This window comes from Manis javanica, chromosome 2 (genome assembly GCF_040802235.1).
Source record: "Manis javanica isolate MJ-LG chromosome 2, MJ_LKY, whole genome shotgun sequence".
Classification (NCBI taxonomy): domain Eukaryota; kingdom Metazoa; phylum Chordata; class Mammalia; order Pholidota; family Manidae; genus Manis; species Manis javanica.
The window spans coordinates 119,801,446-119,820,327 of NC_133157.1; the positions used below are offsets into that span (position 1 = coordinate 119,801,446).

At 35.5% G+C, this 18,882-nt stretch overlaps 1 protein-coding gene across 2 annotated transcripts in view; it reads left to right on the forward strand.

The window, feature by feature from the left end:
• MINDY3 (MINDY lysine 48 deubiquitinase 3) overlaps positions 1-18,882 on the forward strand; it is an 86,751-nt gene that overhangs the window by 44,463 nt on the left and 23,406 nt on the right. For both annotated transcript variants that reach the window (XM_073229244.1, XM_073229245.1), the window contains 2 exons: positions 1,029-1,099; positions 5,481-5,561. In XM_073229244.1, the coding sequence (XP_073085345.1) occupies positions 1,029-1,099; positions 5,481-5,561 (152 nt within the window). The remainder of the gene's footprint in view (positions 1-1,028; positions 1,100-5,480; positions 5,562-18,882) is intronic.

An 18,882-nucleotide genomic window follows, 5' to 3' on the forward strand; every position in this document is an offset into this window, starting at 1 on the left:
TTCTTTATCCATTCATCTACTGATGGACACTTAGGTTGCTTCCATATCTTGGATATTGTAAATAGTGCTGCAGTAAACATAGGGGTGCATATGTCTTTTTGAAATTGCATTCTTAGGGTAAATTCCTAGGAGTGGAATTCCTGGGTCAAATGATATTTCTATTTTTAGTTGTTTGAGGAACCTCTGTACTGCTCTCCATAATGGTTAAAATAGTTTACATTCCCACCAGCAGTATAGGAGGGTTCCCCTTTCTCTGCATCCTCACCAGCATTTGTTGTTTCTAGGCTTTTTTTTATGTTGGCCATCCTAACTGGTGTGAGATGATAATTCATTGTGATTTTAATTTTTATTTCCCTGATAATTAGCGATGTGGAGCATCTTTTCGTGTGCCTGTTAGCCATCTGAATTTCTTATGTGGAGAAGTATCTGTTCATATCCTCTGCCCATTTTTTAATAGGGTTATTTGCTTTTTGGGTGTTGAGGCGTGTTTAAAAGTTTTGCAAATCATTTTAATGTGTAGTTTATTAGTAAACAGCTGAATTATCATATCTGTTTATAGATTTAATCTGTTGGCATATAACATTTCATTTAGTCTCTGGAAAATTCCACTGTACATCATGAGAGAGTAAGAGTTAAAAAAATAACATATTTTTATGAAATTATTTTCATTTGTGTAGTTTGTAAAAAAGGTTCTTGTGGACTACTAAGAATCTTAAACCATGACCTGAGAACTATTGCTATACCTCCTCTGTATGAGAAGCTAGTGAAAAAATACAAGTTATATGTATATGTGCCTTCTATTGACTTTGAATTTACAAATCCAAAAAATTGAACTACCAGTTCTTGGCTTACACCATCTGGATGTTATGACCAGGTGGTAAAAGGGTACTATAATATATACGTTGTGTTTACAGTGGACATAATTTTTAACTAGAAAAAAAAATACTCTTTAGATTCATTCTAAATTCACTCTGGAAAAAAAACTTTTCAGATTTATGTATATTAAGCAATGCTAACTCTATTTGCAGAACTTCTTGGTATACATGAACAAGCAGCTGTAGGATTCTTAACATTAATGGAAGCTTTAAGATACTGTAAGGTAAGTTGATTTTTTAAGGTACTTTGACAGTTTTTATTCACATGTCCACTGTTGTAGATAGTATTTTTCTCCTGTGATAACATATTCTAGCTACTACTGTTTCTGTATACTCTTCAATTCCTTCTTGATCTCCCTTCCTAAACAGACAGGCTTATTAAAGGTGGAGCTAAGCTGTTTTTGAAGTTTGTTCTTTTTTGAGGTTGTGGGGGCTGAATCTGGCACAAAATAATTTATAAAAATAGAGACATCTATTATTGAATATGAGTTTGTTTTTTTTTTAAACTGAGGGAAAGAATACATTGTTTCTTCCTAACTAACAGTGTGCTTTACTGAAACAACTGGTAATATTTTATCAGGCAAAGAAAAATAATTTGCTAAATGCCTGAAATTCCAACTCTTGTCTGTTCCATCTGAAAAATGATATCACACTAAAAAGAAAAAATTCCAAGCATTTCACAACATTAAACTCTTTTAACACATGTTCTAGTGTTAGGAACTGCCATGAAACTCTCATTTATTGATACTTATTTCATTGTTTTATTGGGGAATTTGAAATAACTACTAGATATTCCAAATAATTTTAAAGGGAGTTTAAATCATTAATGGTTTACACATAATAAGATGTTCTGATTTGGTAGAAAGAAGTAGATCTAATTTTCCTTTCCATTTTAGAAAGGTGCTTCTCCTGGTGGTTATTTTTAGTAACAGTAATAGCCTCTCATCCTCTTGCTTTCTCTCTCCCTCCCTCTCTCAATTTCTGTTCTTCCCCTCCCTCTCTGCCTCCCTTCCTACCTCCCTTCCCCAGTGTTCCTATTTCATGACAGCACTTAGGGGTGAAATGGGTATGAATATCAAATAGGTTTCATCCTGCCCTTCTCCATCAGCAGTGATCATATTGTTAAATAGTAGCAACTCTTATTCTTGGTGACTTTAATTATAAAAACTAAAGCTGTTCTGGGGCAGTCTAGTGATGAGAGAATCAAACAAAAGGATAGGGTATGGAGATGATGTATTTGGAAATCTTCCCTGCATGGCCTGTAAGGCCCTCTTGGTCTGAATCCTGTCTGTCCTTCCAGAGTTGTATTGCTTTCTCCATGACTGTGCTGCAGCTCTGCTGGTGTCTTGTCAGTTTCTCAAACACACCAAGCCCTTTCCTGCCTGATAAGCCTTCACACTTGCTGTCATTTCTGCCTGGAATACTCTAGCTCTTAGCTGGATGGCTCACTCCCCACTGCAGGTCCTATTTAAGATGGTGCCTCAAACACCCTGACCACTCAACAAGCATCAGTGACGCTTGTTAATGTTATTTCATAGGAATAGTCGCTCTGTAATAATCTTTTTTTCTTACTTATTTATTTTTAATCTTGAATTTGTTTTCTGTTATTCTCCCTAATGGAATATAGAATCTCTGAGGACACACATTTTCTATCTGGGTACATATTAGGTACTCAGTAAATAGTGAATGAATGAATGGACAGTTTTACCAGAACTGTAAGCTTTTCTAAATATGTGCTTTTGCTTTTCTTTAACCGTTAGGTAGAGCAGAGGAATGTCTGTTGCCCCTCAATATCTTAGTGGGAAGTCAATAGCTGCTATATATTCTATTACATATCACTCTAGTATTCTAGCAAAAACTATGGTGTTCTATAAGACTTAAAGAATCTTTTGCTGCCGGAACACAGTACACAGATATTCAGATAGATGAAGAGCAGAACTCTGTTAGTTACAACTTCAAACCACAGAGGTCTGCGAGGCAGTGCCACAGCTGGTACCCCAGGGGCACCAGCACACTGCAGCTGGCAGGGGTTCAGTGTAGGAATTGGGATGGAATTAGCTAGACTGCGTGGGTTTCCTGTGGACAGGCTCATTGGAATTGTTTCAGTGAGTTCTGGGACCCCGGGGGCTGTCCCTACTTGTCTGGCATCTGGCTCCAGGGCCATTAGGGCCATGCTTAGTGGCCTGGAGTGTAGAGACCTGAGAGAGAAGTGGTTAGAGTATGGACTTAATCAGCTGTCTTTTAAAGAAAACTAACGGGCCTCTAGCCAAGGTCTCAGAATTGAGTCATGACAGCATTTTTTTAAAAAACTGTGTTGCTCTGTGGTGTTCATCTGTATATAATGTAGATAGATCTTTGGAAATCTATGTATGTTTACTTTTTGCCAAATGTTTAGAGAAATGGCATTAAGGAAATAATTGTGTTTGTATTAGTTCTGTGAATCTGAACGTTACCCTGTTTTTGATACTGTGCCCTTTAGAAATGAAATTAACGTTTTCATATTAGTTTGACCATATGTATTCATTGGTACAAATGATACAATATACACACACACGCAAAGGTGATTCTGAGTGCTGTTGACTGCCGTTTTTAAGTAGATATATTTACTCACATCCCATGAAGCCCCCTATTTTAAGGTGCGTAATTTAGTGCTTTTCCATATCTTCACAGAACACAGAATATTTTTCTCACCCCAGAAAGATTCTCCGACCCCATGAGCAGTCACTCCCCACCAGCACCTGGCAACTTTGTCTCCAGATTTTCCTGCTCTAGATATTTCATCTAAGTGGAATCATACCATAGGTGGCCTTTAGTGTCTGGCTTCTTCCACTCAACATCATGTTTTCATTGTTTTTCTGTTTTAACATGTATTAGTACTTTGTTTCTTTTTATGATCAGGTAATATTCTTGTTGTGTGATATATGAATTCTGTTAATTCATCAGTTGATGGACTTTTGGGTTGTCTTTATTTTTAGCTATTAGGAATAATGCTGCTGTGAACATTTATGTATAAGGTTTTTATGAACATGTTTTCATTTCTCTTGGGTATATGTATACTTAGAAATGAAATTGCTTGGTCATGTGGTAATTATATGCTTAACTTCTTGAGGAACTGTCAAACTTTTCTAAAGTGGTTGCACTATTTATGCATTCTTAGTTTATTTTTATTATTATAAAATACTTCATGAGTTCAGTATTCATTTACCATTTGATCCTACTGCAAATAATCCTCATTTTTTACTTCTACCTTAATTACATACACACTTTCTCTAAAAGATAAATAACATTTAAACTTCTCACCACAAGAGGCAGCATGATGTAACAGAAAGCCACCACATAAAAGAGTCTGAAAGCCAGAGTTTTAATTCCAATTCTGTACTACTTAGCTGTTGAGTTCAGTCAAGGCACTGATCCTAGTATTTCTTTGTCCTTCTGTAAAATTGAAAGACTTGGACTGAACAGTCCTAAAATCCCTTCAACTCTGAACCTGTGATCAGAGCTTTACCTTTGTCCTTCTGTTGTTTTTCTTCTTTATTGTCCCCAAACTATCCTTCCTGCTCTTCTTGTTCACCGATGACACGAGTGCATTCAACTCAGCCCTCCCATCCCAGGGCAAAGACACTAGTTTTTGTGTCTATGAATACAAGAGCACCTGTTTCCCACTTTCCTCCTCATGATAAGAATAAATTCTAAAGGGCTGTGATGTTAGTCGAAAGCAGGGCATCATACCAGGGCAATTGGCTGATGATGGGAAAACAGTTGGTCCTGACTCTGCTGCAAGCAGCCTGTTGGCATTACCCAATTCTGGGGAGTCTGTGGAAAAGAAGATGCAGCAAATTTGATTGGTAAGGTTAGTTATTTTTAAGTTGAAGTGTTTGTCCTCATAAGAATGTGGAATTGACTGGATTTCATAAGTCGATTTTTTGTTGGATTTTAAGCTTCCTTTTTCACAGTCACATACAAATTATAAATCTCAAATTTTTGGTACTATAGTTTTTATAGATTAAATATATAACCTTGCAGGCAGGCTAGAAGTATACCTTCTTATGCATTTTAAAGAGACTTCATATGGTAAAACTTTCAACTTACCTCCTACCATTAATAGCCAAGTGACAGTATTCTTTTATGGTCTTAAATGTTTTGGAATAAATATTTTTGCCTTACAGAGATTATTATATTGCCCTAGGTTCTTTGAAGACAGAATGTTCTTAAGATATTTCCCCTTTACTTATTTATTCATATATTCTCCTGATACAGTAATTATCATTAAGTTTGTAGTTTTAGGGTTTGAGATGAAATTCTAGAAGTGGTCATTCTCCATAGGAACTTTAGTAAAACCTGAGCACAATTCTTAGGGCTAAACTACTCTCCTCTGTGTTAAATCTTTATGACTGTTCTTGTAAAGGTGCTGTAAGCTTAGCTGTGGTGGTCTTGATAACACTCATTGTTACATGCAACATTTGGCATTTATGGGTAAGGCATTCTGGCACAATTCATTATTTAAATGTGAATTGGATGCTTCAGTTATGCTTCAAATATTCTTAGGCAAATATTTAACAGGCAGTATAAAATTTTCATTTATTTATTTTGCTGTATTTGTTCTAGGTTGGTTCTTACTTGAAATCTCCAAAATTCCCTATTTGGATTGTTGGCAGTGAAACTCACCTCACCGTATTTTTTGCGAAGGTATGCTTGTAGCAGGATTTTTTTTTTTAAGTATGACTTCAGGCAAACAAGTAATGTAAGTCCATTTAGTTTGGATCTTTGTGCAAACCCCAATGTATTCCCACTACCAGGTGGATTGTTCCAAAATCTAAAAAATTAATGCTAAAGAACATATGGTGCTATTACTCTACCTTTGAAATCATTTCAATGAAATCTGTCATGATTTAGTTATAATCTTTTTACCTTGTCTGATTTTAGAGCTTTGACTTTTTATTTTTTTCAGATGTTACTGGTATAATGGTGCAAATAATTGAACTTAAAAGTTTTTAATTGCTCTTTGGCAGAGAGGATTTAAAAATCTAACTACATGATATAAAATCATTTTAGTTATCTTCTAGGAAAATGTTTTAAAATCTACGAATAGTTCAATAGTATAAAAGTCATGTACTCTTTTAAGATGGACTATTTCCTACAATTTAATGCATGGTTACAATATTGAAATAGATTATATGCACTTGAATATGTTTGTGTTACTAAACCATTTCTAAATCCCAGCCTTCCCTGTAGTCTTTCTTTTTCGACAGTTGAGTGGTGAAGAGCTTTGGAGTCAGACAGCCTTCATTTGAATTCCAGCCTTGCCACTCCTAACATGGCTCAAAGCCTCTTTTCCAGTGTCTTTATTAGGGATTAATGATAGCACCGAGCTCATCATATTGTCAGGTTTACAGATGAAATATTTGCAGTGTGCAGGACAAACAAAATACCCAGCAAATCCAACCTGTCATCATCATTGTTGCCATTTTCATTTCTTTACCTTCATTAGACATTTCTGGTATGCTTAGATAGAGTTGCCAGATGTTGAACTAAAGGGAGAAAATATATAATTTTATTGCAGTTTCTAAATTCTTATGCACTTTCCTGATTATTCCATGTATGTTTTTTAGCTTATTCTCAACTTAATGTAAGTTTGTGTCTATAGGAAGTATGAATAGTAAAGATTATACTAAAAACTGAACTGATAAGGCTAAGTTTTGTGGATCTATTTCATTATTTATTACTGTATATACTTCCATTGTGCTGGCAAAAGTCCAGCTAGTACATTTAGAGCAAGATACATGCTTATCTTTTTTTACCTAGGGAAAGCTATAAAAAAAAAGCAACTCTTCAAGTACAGACCTTATTGGATATGTGACAAGTAGTCTGAAAGCTTTCACTGTTTATTTCCCTCCTAAGTAGAGGGGAAGAAGTTGAAAACATGTGAACATAGAATTCTAATTCCTGAGTGAGGATTTCATCATTTGACTAATTTTTGTGTCAAGTGTTAAAAATTTTTTAGAAAAGAAGATCAGTTCCAATTTGCATATAGAAATGTATTTCCAAGACAGTATTTTATCTCCATCCCTATTCTTTAGCATTAGGCAAACTATTAAATTCTAGGAAACTGTAGAAGTTTCTAATATAAATGATACTAAGACTAAGATATTTTAAATATTAATTTTTATGATTGATATTTAAGAAATAAGTTTGTTGTCAAACAGTGGAAGAGATTTCACAGGAGGTTAATACAAGGAACAGTGTCCATTCAGCTCTGTAAATATACTCAGATATTTTTTATTTAAGCGTCTTAGTGCTAGGTATGTTGGTAGAGTCATGGACCTTTCTATAGGTAAAACTGTGAAATACACATTTCTTATCCCCCTGTCCTGGTGTTCTTTGTTGTTCCCACTGAACTTGGCCCATTGTGCTATTGCATTTGTCACTCTATGCATAGTTCCTCCTTCCCACACCACTGTTTGCATGTCCTGTGGTCAGCAGGGAGCCTTATCCAGGATAAAGACCCTCTCATTCATCCTCTTATCCATAGACCTCAGCCATGTAAAAATGTTGAATTAGAAAGATGGAGTACATGGAAACATGAAAAGCCCCTGCTTTTATACCGCCAGTTGTAGGCCTGACAGAACACTCAGTGTATGCCATGTGAGTCAGACAAGATTCTCAAGTCTATCTTCATTTACTTGCATTCCTGAAGCTACTAATGATCCTTATAGAAACACACACTCATAAAATGATTATAATGAATTTTATAGTAAGATTTTAGGTTCCTCAACTATTATAAATCTTAAAAGTCATATATATATGAAGTACCTTATCTCTTATTGAGAACTCTTGACCTCTTTACTAATTGCTATTGTTTTGATACTTACTTTTGTATTTTCTGAACCTGGTATATAGTCTGGCACATAGTATAGGAGATTCATTAGTTTAATGAATAAAGCCTTTGCAAGAATTTTCCACACTTGGGTTCCAGCAATATTTTTATCTTCTAAAGATGCTTTTTCATGACCCATTCTGAAGATTCTTAAAAAGCATGGTTTCTTCCTTTTCAGTGTGTTCTAGAACAATTGAGTTTAGATTGCTTGACATGTTATCTTTAGAAAGAGTTATAGGCAAAGAGTTTTTCCCTTTACATAAAGTAATAGAAAGCTAAAAGATCACATAAATGGTAAAAGAAGTGAGTAATACTTGACAATGTTTATTATCCTTTTAAAATTTTTCTGAATAAAATAGTATTTATGTAGTCTTCACCAAATAAAAAATAAAAGACCTATTATTTGGTCATTCTTTCTTTGATATTTCTTTACTGCAGCAAGAGATTTTGCCTGTGGATCTGTTTTTATTTTTTATTTTTGAATTTTGGTGAATTTGTTTTGGGTGGGTTTGTTCACCTTATGTTCCGTCGCCTGGCACAGACAATGTTGCTTTTATTTTCCCCCAGTAGCTTCATATAAATGTTGTCTTTTTCTGTAAAACTGGTATATTGTTTGTCTGGATATGTATTCCATGTGCTGACTTGTACTGATTATGATTAAGTAAAAAAGCATGTTTTAAGGTCACAATTTTCAAGGCAGTCTGTAATTTGGCATTGTAAAATGCCTTTGGAAAGCAATAGCATTCTTCATGTGACTTTACACTGGAGGTGATAATAGTTGCAGCTGTCTTCTTTCATATACACACTCATTTGTCAGATATTTACTAGGCATACATGTGTATCTGGCATTATGCCAGGAGCTGTGAATACAGTGGTGAACAAATAGAGATATGACTCTTATTCTCCTGGAGGTGTGCTTTCTAATGAAGGAGGCATTAATGAAAGAATCACACATGTAGAATTAAAACTGTGATAAGTAGTAAGTGACAAAGCACAGCTTGGTAAAGCTGTAAGAATTTGTCTTAGTTTTGCAGATTAGGAATGTTTCCTTGAAGAACTGGTGTCTAAGATGAGTGCTGAGGTATCAGTAAGATTGAGCTACCAGAAAGGAGAAGAGCATTCCCTACATAGGACATGGAGCAGACAGCTGCGGAGGAGGAAGGGACTCTGGTGTGAGCAAAGTGGAAGAGAAGAGCTGAAGCATTTGAGAATCTGGCAGGGGGAGGGTGGGGACAGAGGTGTTTAGAAAGAAGAAGGGAACAGGATTAAGTATGCTTTTTGAGAAGTAAATCACTCTGGCTAATTGTGGAAAACATACATATTGAAGGATAAACTTAGGAGTATGTAAACAAGACTGTTGCAATATTCCAGGTAATCAAAGACTGTAGTTGGTCCAGGCTAATGATGGTAGAGATGCATAGGATTACATACATTTGAGAAAGTTATTCCTGAGTTAAACTGACAGTACTTGTTGGTGGACTGGATTGGATAGGTAAGGGGTAGAGAAGTCCATTGACATATGTGTTCTTAATTATTAGATTTTTGAGCCTCAGAAAGAGCTCAGCTTTGCTGTTGTTCAGTGTACCCACTCATGATTAAAGCACCTTATTTTCCTTTGGACAGATTGACCAGTTCAGGAAGAAGGATTGAGATACTGCAGGTTGAGGCATCTCAGTGAAACAGCCCAGCCAAATAAACCCCACAGTGAGGTTCACACAGACAGTTGTAGGCCTGACAGTTTCTCTAGTATTAGCAGACTACCTAGGATCACCAGACATTTGAGGAGTGCTTACATTAAAGACAGAGGTCAGAGCAAGCAGGGCAAAGGGAACTCAAAAGAATGGAGATAGCATAGGACATTATAAGGATCAAAATCGTTTCAAAAATCCAGAAACCATGAGAGTTGTTGTATCTGTGAAACTAGGGAGGCTATAAGAAAGAATATTTGAAGGACAAAAGAGAAACTGGAAAGTTATGGAAAGACAGTCTCCTATAGGTCATGTGGTAGCTTCCTGATGGCCATGCTGTTGCCCTTTCTATAGCTGCAGGGTCATTGCAGTTCAGTAACTACAACGACCTTTATAAAATCTAATCTCAGTCACTTCATCTCAGTCTTCCTAAAACCCGACATTGGCTCCCCTTTCACTAATAGCCAAAGTCCTCAGAATAACCTCCTAGGCCCTGCTTCCCTCCCATGATTCTTTGTTGCCTTTGTCTCCTTTCCTCCTACTCTTCGTCCTGACTTGCTTGGACACACTCGCCTTTCCTCTGCCTCAAAAATGAGGCAGCCCTTGGCACCTGCTGTGCCTTCTGCTTAAATGAGCTGGCCTCAGACATCTGTATAAAGGATTCCTTCCTTCCTTTGGCTCAGCATTCAGGTGTCTCCTCCTCTGTGAAGCCTTTCCTAGCCCCTTTGCTAAACTTTCGACCCCTTTCCCTACCCCCTTTTCATTAAAATTTTGTCTCTCAAAGATAGATATATTTTTTTTAATTGAGGTGGAGTTCACATAACAAAATTAACCATTTTCAACTGAACAATTTAGTGGCATTTAGTACCTTCACAGTGTTACCCAGCCACCACCTGTATCTATTTCCAAAACATTTTCAGAATAAACCATATCCATTCAGCAGTTATTCCCTCTTCTCCTTTCTGGAGCCCCAGCCGCCACCAGTGTGCTTTCAGTCTCAATGAAGTTACCAATACTGGATATTTCATGTAAATGGGATCCTCTGATACATGACCTTTGTGTCTGGATCCTTTCATTGTGTATGTTTTTAAGGATCATCCTCATGGTAGCATGTATCAGTGCTTCATTCCCTTTTATGGCTGAATGAAATTCACTGTGTGCATATGACACAGTTTATGTACTCAGCCACGGACATGGGGTGCGCTTCCACCTTCTAGCCATTGTGACTATCCTGCTGTGAACATTACTGCAGCAGCACTTAAGTTCGAGCCCCTGTGTGCAGTTCTTTTGGGTGAATACCAAGCACTGGAATTGCTGGGTCATATTGGCAGTTCAATAGTTAACTCCTTTGGAACTGCCAACCTGTTTCCACAGCAGCAATACCATTTTGCATTCCCACTAACAATATTCAAGGGTTCCAGGTTTTCCACATTTTTGCCAACATTATTTTCTATTTTTATTGCCACCATAGTGGGAGTTAAGTGGTTGTTGTGGTTTTGATTCATATTTCCCTGATGACTGATGCTGCTGACCGTCTGTGTGCTTCAAGCCACTGGTGTGTCTTCTTTGGAGAAATGTCTAGGCAGGTACTTTGCCTTTGAATTGGGTTGTTTGTCTTTTTGTTACTGAATTGTAAGACTTTTTGTTAGATTCCCAGTTATAAGGCACACACTATCTATTTAACTTAATTTGTTTTTATGTATTGTCTTTCTCTCTCACTAATAAGTTCTAGGAAGGCAGGATTTTTGACCACTTTGTCTTCTACTGTTTTCCAACACCTGCAAGAGTTCCAGGCATGGTGTTGGTGCTCAGTAAATTTCTGTTGAACAAATAAATCGCAGAAAAACACTGAAGATTATCTCACCAAAAATTGTGAGACTTGTTATTTGATAAGGGAGAAGACTGGGGCTTGCGAGTGCTAAGTTGTCTCTGATCATACGGCAACAATAGATCCCTAAATTTATGAATCAGTTAATGCATATGCAATATCCCATACAGAGACTAAAACAGAAGCATTTGCTTTTGCTTTTCTACTTGATCGACTTAAGTACACCTCCATACACAGGTTCTTTCTCCAGATTACTGAATAAAAACATCTTTGGTCAGTATTTCTAAATAAGCATTGTCACTCTAAGTACTCTTATCATATTTAAGATTTATATTCATGGTTTGAGGGTGGATTAGAAAATTGTTTTTATTCAGTGAAAAACTTCTTAACTATCTGTTTTGGTTTTCCCAGTTGAGATGAACAGTCTACTTTTAGAACTCCAGATAATTAATTATAATATTTTTTCAGAGGGGTGTAAGTTTGTGATTTTAAATTTGAGTGCCAAAGTGTTTACTTAATAGTTATTCCTTGGTATTTGAGATGTCCAATGGCCCAGAACCTTTTGTTTTTTTAATTGGATCCTTCTTCCTGACACATGGAGAATCATTGAACACATTTTGTGTGATTAGGAGAGATTTTTCACAATTCGGTTTTATTTGAAAGTCAGTGGTAAAAATAAGTTTAGTAATTAATATTTCAGAGGAGGTTGTAAAATTTCACACTGATCAGTTTATAGCCATCTTCTTTATCTTCAAGTTTTTTAATTTACCTGCTATGTTTTGTAAATCATCTTACTTTTTTTTCTGACTTAGAGTTATCTTTTTTATCTTAACTATCTGTCTGTGACTATGAAACAACAAAAATGATACTGTACCCTTTGATATATCTTGGAGATTGTGGTCACAAAAAATAAAGCTATCCTATGTAAATGGGACTTTTGTACTTACTATTGAGGGAGAATAGCACAGAATCTAATTGCAGGGACCTTATAGGAAGTCAGAACCATCAAGCAGCTAGGGTCTCATGGAACCTTTTATAAGAGGATGTGGGTGAGGTGAAATGCAGTATGTAAATGGACTTTCCAAAGGAAATTTAATTTCTATTAAGTAGGATGAAGAATTTTTCAAACTGGTCATCTGAGGTATGGCAGAATCAACTTTCAGATCTGTATGCTGTGCGGGAGCATGCCCTTGGGGCATGAGCAGTGTGTTCAGAAATTATACCATGGTACTTTTGATGAGAGGTTAGTTGAAAACTTGCAAAGCTACTGTACGGATGAAAGAAATGATTTTTGAATAGTAGATGCTTAAAGAATTTAGAACTTATATTTAAATTTATCTTTTCTAAATTGTTTCCCTTGATATCAAAAGAAAAAGTAGCTCTATTCTAAACAGGGCTGTGTAATGTTTGTTTTATAATGTTAAATCTTTTCTTCCTTTAGGAGTCAGGCTTGTTCATACTGAGACATAGTAGTATATTTTAAGTGCCCAAATATTACCTGAGAGAATATTTGGACATTTGCTCTCTTACCTTTCTCTTCTCTCTTGCCATCATTTTTCCCTTTGATATTTTGTCTTCCTTTTTTATATCTGGGTTTTAAGGTTAAATTATTTGGGTCACTTTCATAATTTCCTTTGGAATTGGAACTAATTACAAAATTAATTTGCATTTCAAGTTCAAGATGAGGGCTTTAAATTTGAAAATATGGTGCTTTTAATATTGTATAAAATTAGACATTTGTATATTTAATGTATAAAATGATAGGCAAAATAAATGTTTTCTTTTTATTGTGCATTTGAATCTCAGTGTGGAGTGACAGCCACTGATCCAGTATAAAAATAATTGGAACCTACCTATAACATCTAGTTTCATCTTCAGAAGATCAGTAACTAATATCCTTGGTAATCCATTTCAGACTTTCTTTTGAAGTTAGGGAGATGAGTTTCATATCCCTTCTTGTTCTTTTTATGGTTATAAAGGGACTCTTTATATGTATGTGCAGAGTGTCCCCTTTGGCCTTTCCTATGATAAAGCAGTTTTCCTTTCAGGTAAGAACACATGAAAACATATTACTGTTTAGACACAAAATATATAAAGAAACTGGATTTAATGCAGAGGAGAAACAAAACATGTAACTGTTCCTGCATGAGCTGACTGTTTGTAACAGTGGTATCTGTTACTGGGAGTCTATTTAAAATTCTTTCTACAGAGCAAGCTTCTTTTGTGTGTGACTCTTTGGTGTAACATTAGGAAGACTACCTTATTTTAGTTATTTCAAAACTGGAGCATTCTACTTTACTGGTAATATATTTCTCTACATGTAATTAGCACAGTTTTAAGGAAAAGAAGTGAAATGATGCCTTGTATACTTTGTTATGAAGAAAATTCCCTTATGTATCTTTAATTATTGGGTAAAAGTCACGGAATTTGGAATGCAGTTTGGGCATTTTGTAATAGGGTTTTCCTATATGTCAATGCAGATCATTCATCCCATCCATTTATCTTAAGTAAATTTTAGAGTTTATGCATAAGTTTAAATTTGATGCCTTATCTACTATAGAAGGGAAATGTGTTTAAGAGGTGAAGTATTTATTTATATAGTCTACATCAGAATTTGCCATGTGACTTTTAGCTACACCTATCTTCTAACAGAATAGCAGCTTTAGGCAAACGATAACTGAAGTTAATCTACTATTTGAACTACTTGGAAAGTCTTGGTAGAAGTCTACACAAAACCTTTCAAAGTGTATTATGAATGTTGCCTCCTTAAACAAAGTAAGAATTAATTGTCCTTATTGTATTCTTTTTTCTGAATTCCCTCATGCTCTGTTTCTCTATCTGGTTTTTATAATTTTTATGATTTTTTTTCCCCTTTAATCCTCTCATCTGCCCAGAGTGTGATCAAAATCCTGCTCAGCTCTCATGGTCCTGCCTTGGCATCTCTTCTGTTTTGGCTGCTGATTTCCTTACTCCCTTGTTGCTCCTATAATGTCTTGCAACTTTCTACCAGGGTCACTGATACTACCTGATTTATCTGTGTCCTCACAGGACCTAATTTAACAAGCATTAGGCATTATACTAAGTACTGTTAGAAGGAAAAGATTAATAATATATTGTAATAGTGTACTTTTTACATTTACTGAGTGTTTTCTATGTGTCAGGCACTATGCTAAGCATCTTATATGCATTCCTCATTTAATCCTCAGTGCAACCTGTGAGGTAAGTGTCCTTTACTTCTACATTTTATAGTCTGGGACCAGTGAAAAATAACATCTCTGAATTTATATAGTAGTGAGTGCTAACGCCAGGATTCAAACTCATGTCTTCTGACTCCTGACCTTTTAACTACCTCAGTCCCTTAGGAAAACAAAAAACAATAATACTAGGGTGGAATAGAGACTGGAAGTGGGGAGACAGGTGCAGAGATGATATTTGGATTAAAGGACATAATCAGTTTTAGATTTATATGAAATGAGGGCTTGGGGAAAAGTCAAGCACAAAGACGAGGGATGTGGCATGGGAGAGCTCATGCCACATTTGAGCAATAGTAATTGGTTCAATAAGGCTGAACACACGTGCTAGGAGACTAAGATGGAAGCCTAGTGGCATAGAGTAGTTACAAGACTAACGGCTTTTCTTGGCCCAGTTCTTCATGTAAACGAGAGAACACACGAAGTGATTCTGGATGCATAGGAGAGTCCTGTCATGGAGTGGACACGTTAGGCCTCAGGGATAAACTCTGTGGCCGAAACCAGTTGAGAAAGGCTGGAAGGACTGTTAAAGTGAATTGTACAGCTATGAGCACAGGGAGAAAAAGAAGTTATTTGTTAATATTAATAATTGTAATGATTACAGTTAGATCCATTGAGACTCTTCCTCTTACTGCCTTATTTCCACTTGGACATTTAGAATTTGTGGAGAGAGAACTTGGGCTTTGATGTATGCCTCCTGCTCTGACTTTTCTGGTGATGCAACACAAACGTGCACCACATAGCAGGGGGCTTGGTGGGTTTGTCGCATGTTGTTTGGGAAGTACTGGGAGAGAGGGAAAAAAGACTACTGTCCTACCTAATTTCAGTTGATGGCATTAACTGAATTCTGATTCTAACATTGGCACAAAAGAACATTATATTCTTGAGAGTGTTTAATAATTGACTTACAAGCTGTTTTATAGGGTTCTCAAGTTATTTTCATGAGTACGGTTAGTGAGTTGGAGAGTCAATATAAAAATATAAAGTGATTTTCAAGTGAAATTTTACTTAAAGCTTAGAGATGAATTACATGACAATTAACTTTAAATCTTTTTAAGGCACTTTAAAATGTTGTCTTCAAGTTAAAATGTAATTTATGTATGTGTGATCATTCTTGAAGTTAGGTAAGGTTCTCAGAGGTTCTCTGATTACTCATGACAGCAGATTGCTCTTGATAATGATGAAAGGTATAGTGAATAAACTTTAAAGACCTTTTCAGTAATGAACTACTTATACTGAGCCAGTGAACTGAACATAGGACTTCTTTATATTTCAGTAGGTGTTTAGAAGAATAGCTAATGTTACATTTTAAAAGGTTTATGGGGAGCAGTGAATAATTATACTGATAGTACAGACAGAGCTACCTGAACAAGAGATATTTCTTTCATGATTACAGGATATTAGATAGTCCCATTACAGCTTGGTGTTTTTATTCCCTTCTCTTCTGTAGCACTTTGCCAATTAAAGAAAGTTGGGTGAGGCTAGATAATTTTAAAACCTGTATTGCTTAGCAATCCCTGTTGACCAGTAAATTGGCTGAACTGAAATTGAAATCTAACATTCCTCTGATAAAGGTATCTGAATATATTTGAATAACATAGAGAACTACTTTTAGAGTAAAAATAATAGTGATGGTAAATCAGAGTTTAAATAGCTAACTAAGACACTTAGATATTTGTCTTGTTTAGGATCTTTTCCTACTGGGACACCTGGAAGGGTTTCAGGGTACAATGCATGCTGAAATTTTCTTTTAAGTGCTACAACAAAGGATGGAAGAAAGAAAATGCTTACAAGTATCCTTGCTGACTTGGATAACTTGAAATTGTCTCAGTGGAATCTATTTATTTATAACTCAGTGTTTTTTTGAGGGTGGGAGGTTAATGTATGTTTGAATTTTATTCTGCAAGGTAGTTTTCATAAGATTTTAAAATAATATTCATGGAAATAAGCACATAGTAGCATATTTGTCTCTCTTCCATTAGATTGTGACCTTAATGCACAGACTAGATCTTTCTCCGCCATCTAATAGGCTTGACAGTGTTCAAGACATTGTAGGTGTGTGGATAATTGTATGGGAAAAATAAGTATACTGTCTAAATGCTATATGCTGTAGTAAGTCTTGGAAATAGGAAATCTGGTTAGAATTCTCTTCATGTTGTTCTTAACACAGTTATTACATGAGAGTTCCATCTTACTTCTTCTTTTATTATTAAATCTTTCCCTCGATGTGCAATAAGAAAATATGGCACAGATATATTTCTCAGTAAAATATTGTCTTAAGATTGTAAAGGACTCTTTCTTAATTGAATGGAATTCTATACTTGCTGTTCACACTCACTCTGCAAATACGAAATATGTTTAATATTAGTGTTTTACCAAATTTTCTACATGGACCATTCTGCTGCAGATATTTAAACTAGGAACCTTGTTCAGAAGTGTTTAAGTAAATTAGTAAAAGTTAGTGTTGGAATTTGTGATTTTAAATCAAATTGGAAACTTAAAAGGACTTCAGCATTAAACAGTTTAATGGGAATAGAAGGTGGTTTTGTAACTTTCTGATTTCATCTATAAACATTTAAACATATAAATTTAAACAAGCTTTAACTAAGTGATCATTTTCTATAATAATCTAAAAACTATTGTAAATGCTCAAAATAAGCAAGCCAATAATTTGGAAGAGTGTACAGTTTTGGTTTGCAGATGAAAACTTTTGGAATGTTTTCATTAGACTTTAGTGTGATCTTTTTTTTTCTTTTTGCCTTTATTTTCTTTTCTTTTCATTTTTCCCCCCTCTAGTATAAACACATCTTAAAATAAGTGGTATGACTAAGAACAGTTAATTCCTAAGGAGTTTAGCAATTTTAGTTATTAGTATACTGACACTACAGGAGCAAAACAAGGTTTCTTTTTACTTGTTCAAGACGCAGTTTGCTTTGTTAGTAATAACAGTTGTAGTTGATGGTTTTACTATGTGGAACCTGACAGTACTACTGAGCTGTATTTGGGGAGGAAAAAAGGAATTTCTGTTTAGGTAGTTCATATATGGGTTTTTTGTTGTTTCCTCATATAGAGGGTTTGAGATACATCTAAACTTCAAGCAATAAATTGCCTAAGTTCCTCTCTGGAGATATACTCTATTCTGACATCTTTGAAGTAATCTGCTTTCATCTGTTTCAGTATCTGACCTCGTAGGTTCCCCAGCCCTGAGCTCCTCTAGTCATATCCTGCCAGCCTATTGAAGCAGACACTTGGCAAGAGCTGGGTGTCGATCATGTGCTGACCGTGAGAGCAACTCCGTGTGCTCTGCTTGGATGTTTAATCATACCTCCACACTCTAAATGTTCGGTTGGCCACCTTCTTCCATCAAAGCTGATGTCCTTTTCTCTCTGTTCTCAGTCCTATTCAACTCTTAAGATCCCCCATGGCCTGTGCTGATTCACATCTCCCTGGCTTTCATGATTCTGTTCCTGCTAGCTAGAATTCCCTAGCTTCTTTTCTCTCAGATGAGAGCCAAAATATTTTCTTTGTAAAATCTATTGAAACCTCTCTATATCCCCAGATGTGTCAGAAAGAAGACATCTTTGATAAATGTTAGAGAATTTGGAAAAATATATATATTCTCTAAATCATAGGTCAACAAAATGTAGCCCACATGCCAAACAAGCCAGCACCTATTTTTGTAAATTGTTTATTGGAACACAGCCATGTGTATTTGTTTATGTTTTATTATATTATCTTGTTGCTGAGATCATATCTCTGCAAAACCTAAAATATTTGCTCTCTGGTCCATTACAGTAAAAATTTGCCAGCCCCTGCTCGAAATGAACATTTGTTAAACTAGAGACACCAGGCATTTTGCCCAAGATTCAACAGATTTTTCTATATCAGGCCAAAATATATAGCCTATTCAAAGTAGAATAATAACATTTTCTAAAGGCTAAATTTTTTTATATATTCATAAACAAGTGAATTTTCATTGTCTACTTTAATTCCTTTCTACATAAGCATAGTATATTTTTTATTTGTAGCACTTGGAACTTAAAAGACAAGGGATCAGGTAGTTTAACTGCCTGAAAATTTGGTGTAAGCCTTTTCTATAGCTAAACTGGCATCTTCTGTGTTTCCCCAACTTTATGAACAAACAGTAATTCCCCCAGACTTCACTGTGAAATGTAATGCTTCAATTATATTCTCCACCACCTTTTTCCTCAAAAAGATTGCTTTTTGAGCAAGAAAAACAATATCCCTTTCCATCCATTTATATCATAGTTTTAAATAATATTTAGAAATATTGAAGTAATGTTTAAAACTCATTCCAATGTTTCCCCATTATTTACTAGTAACAAAAAAATGTAACAGATGTTGA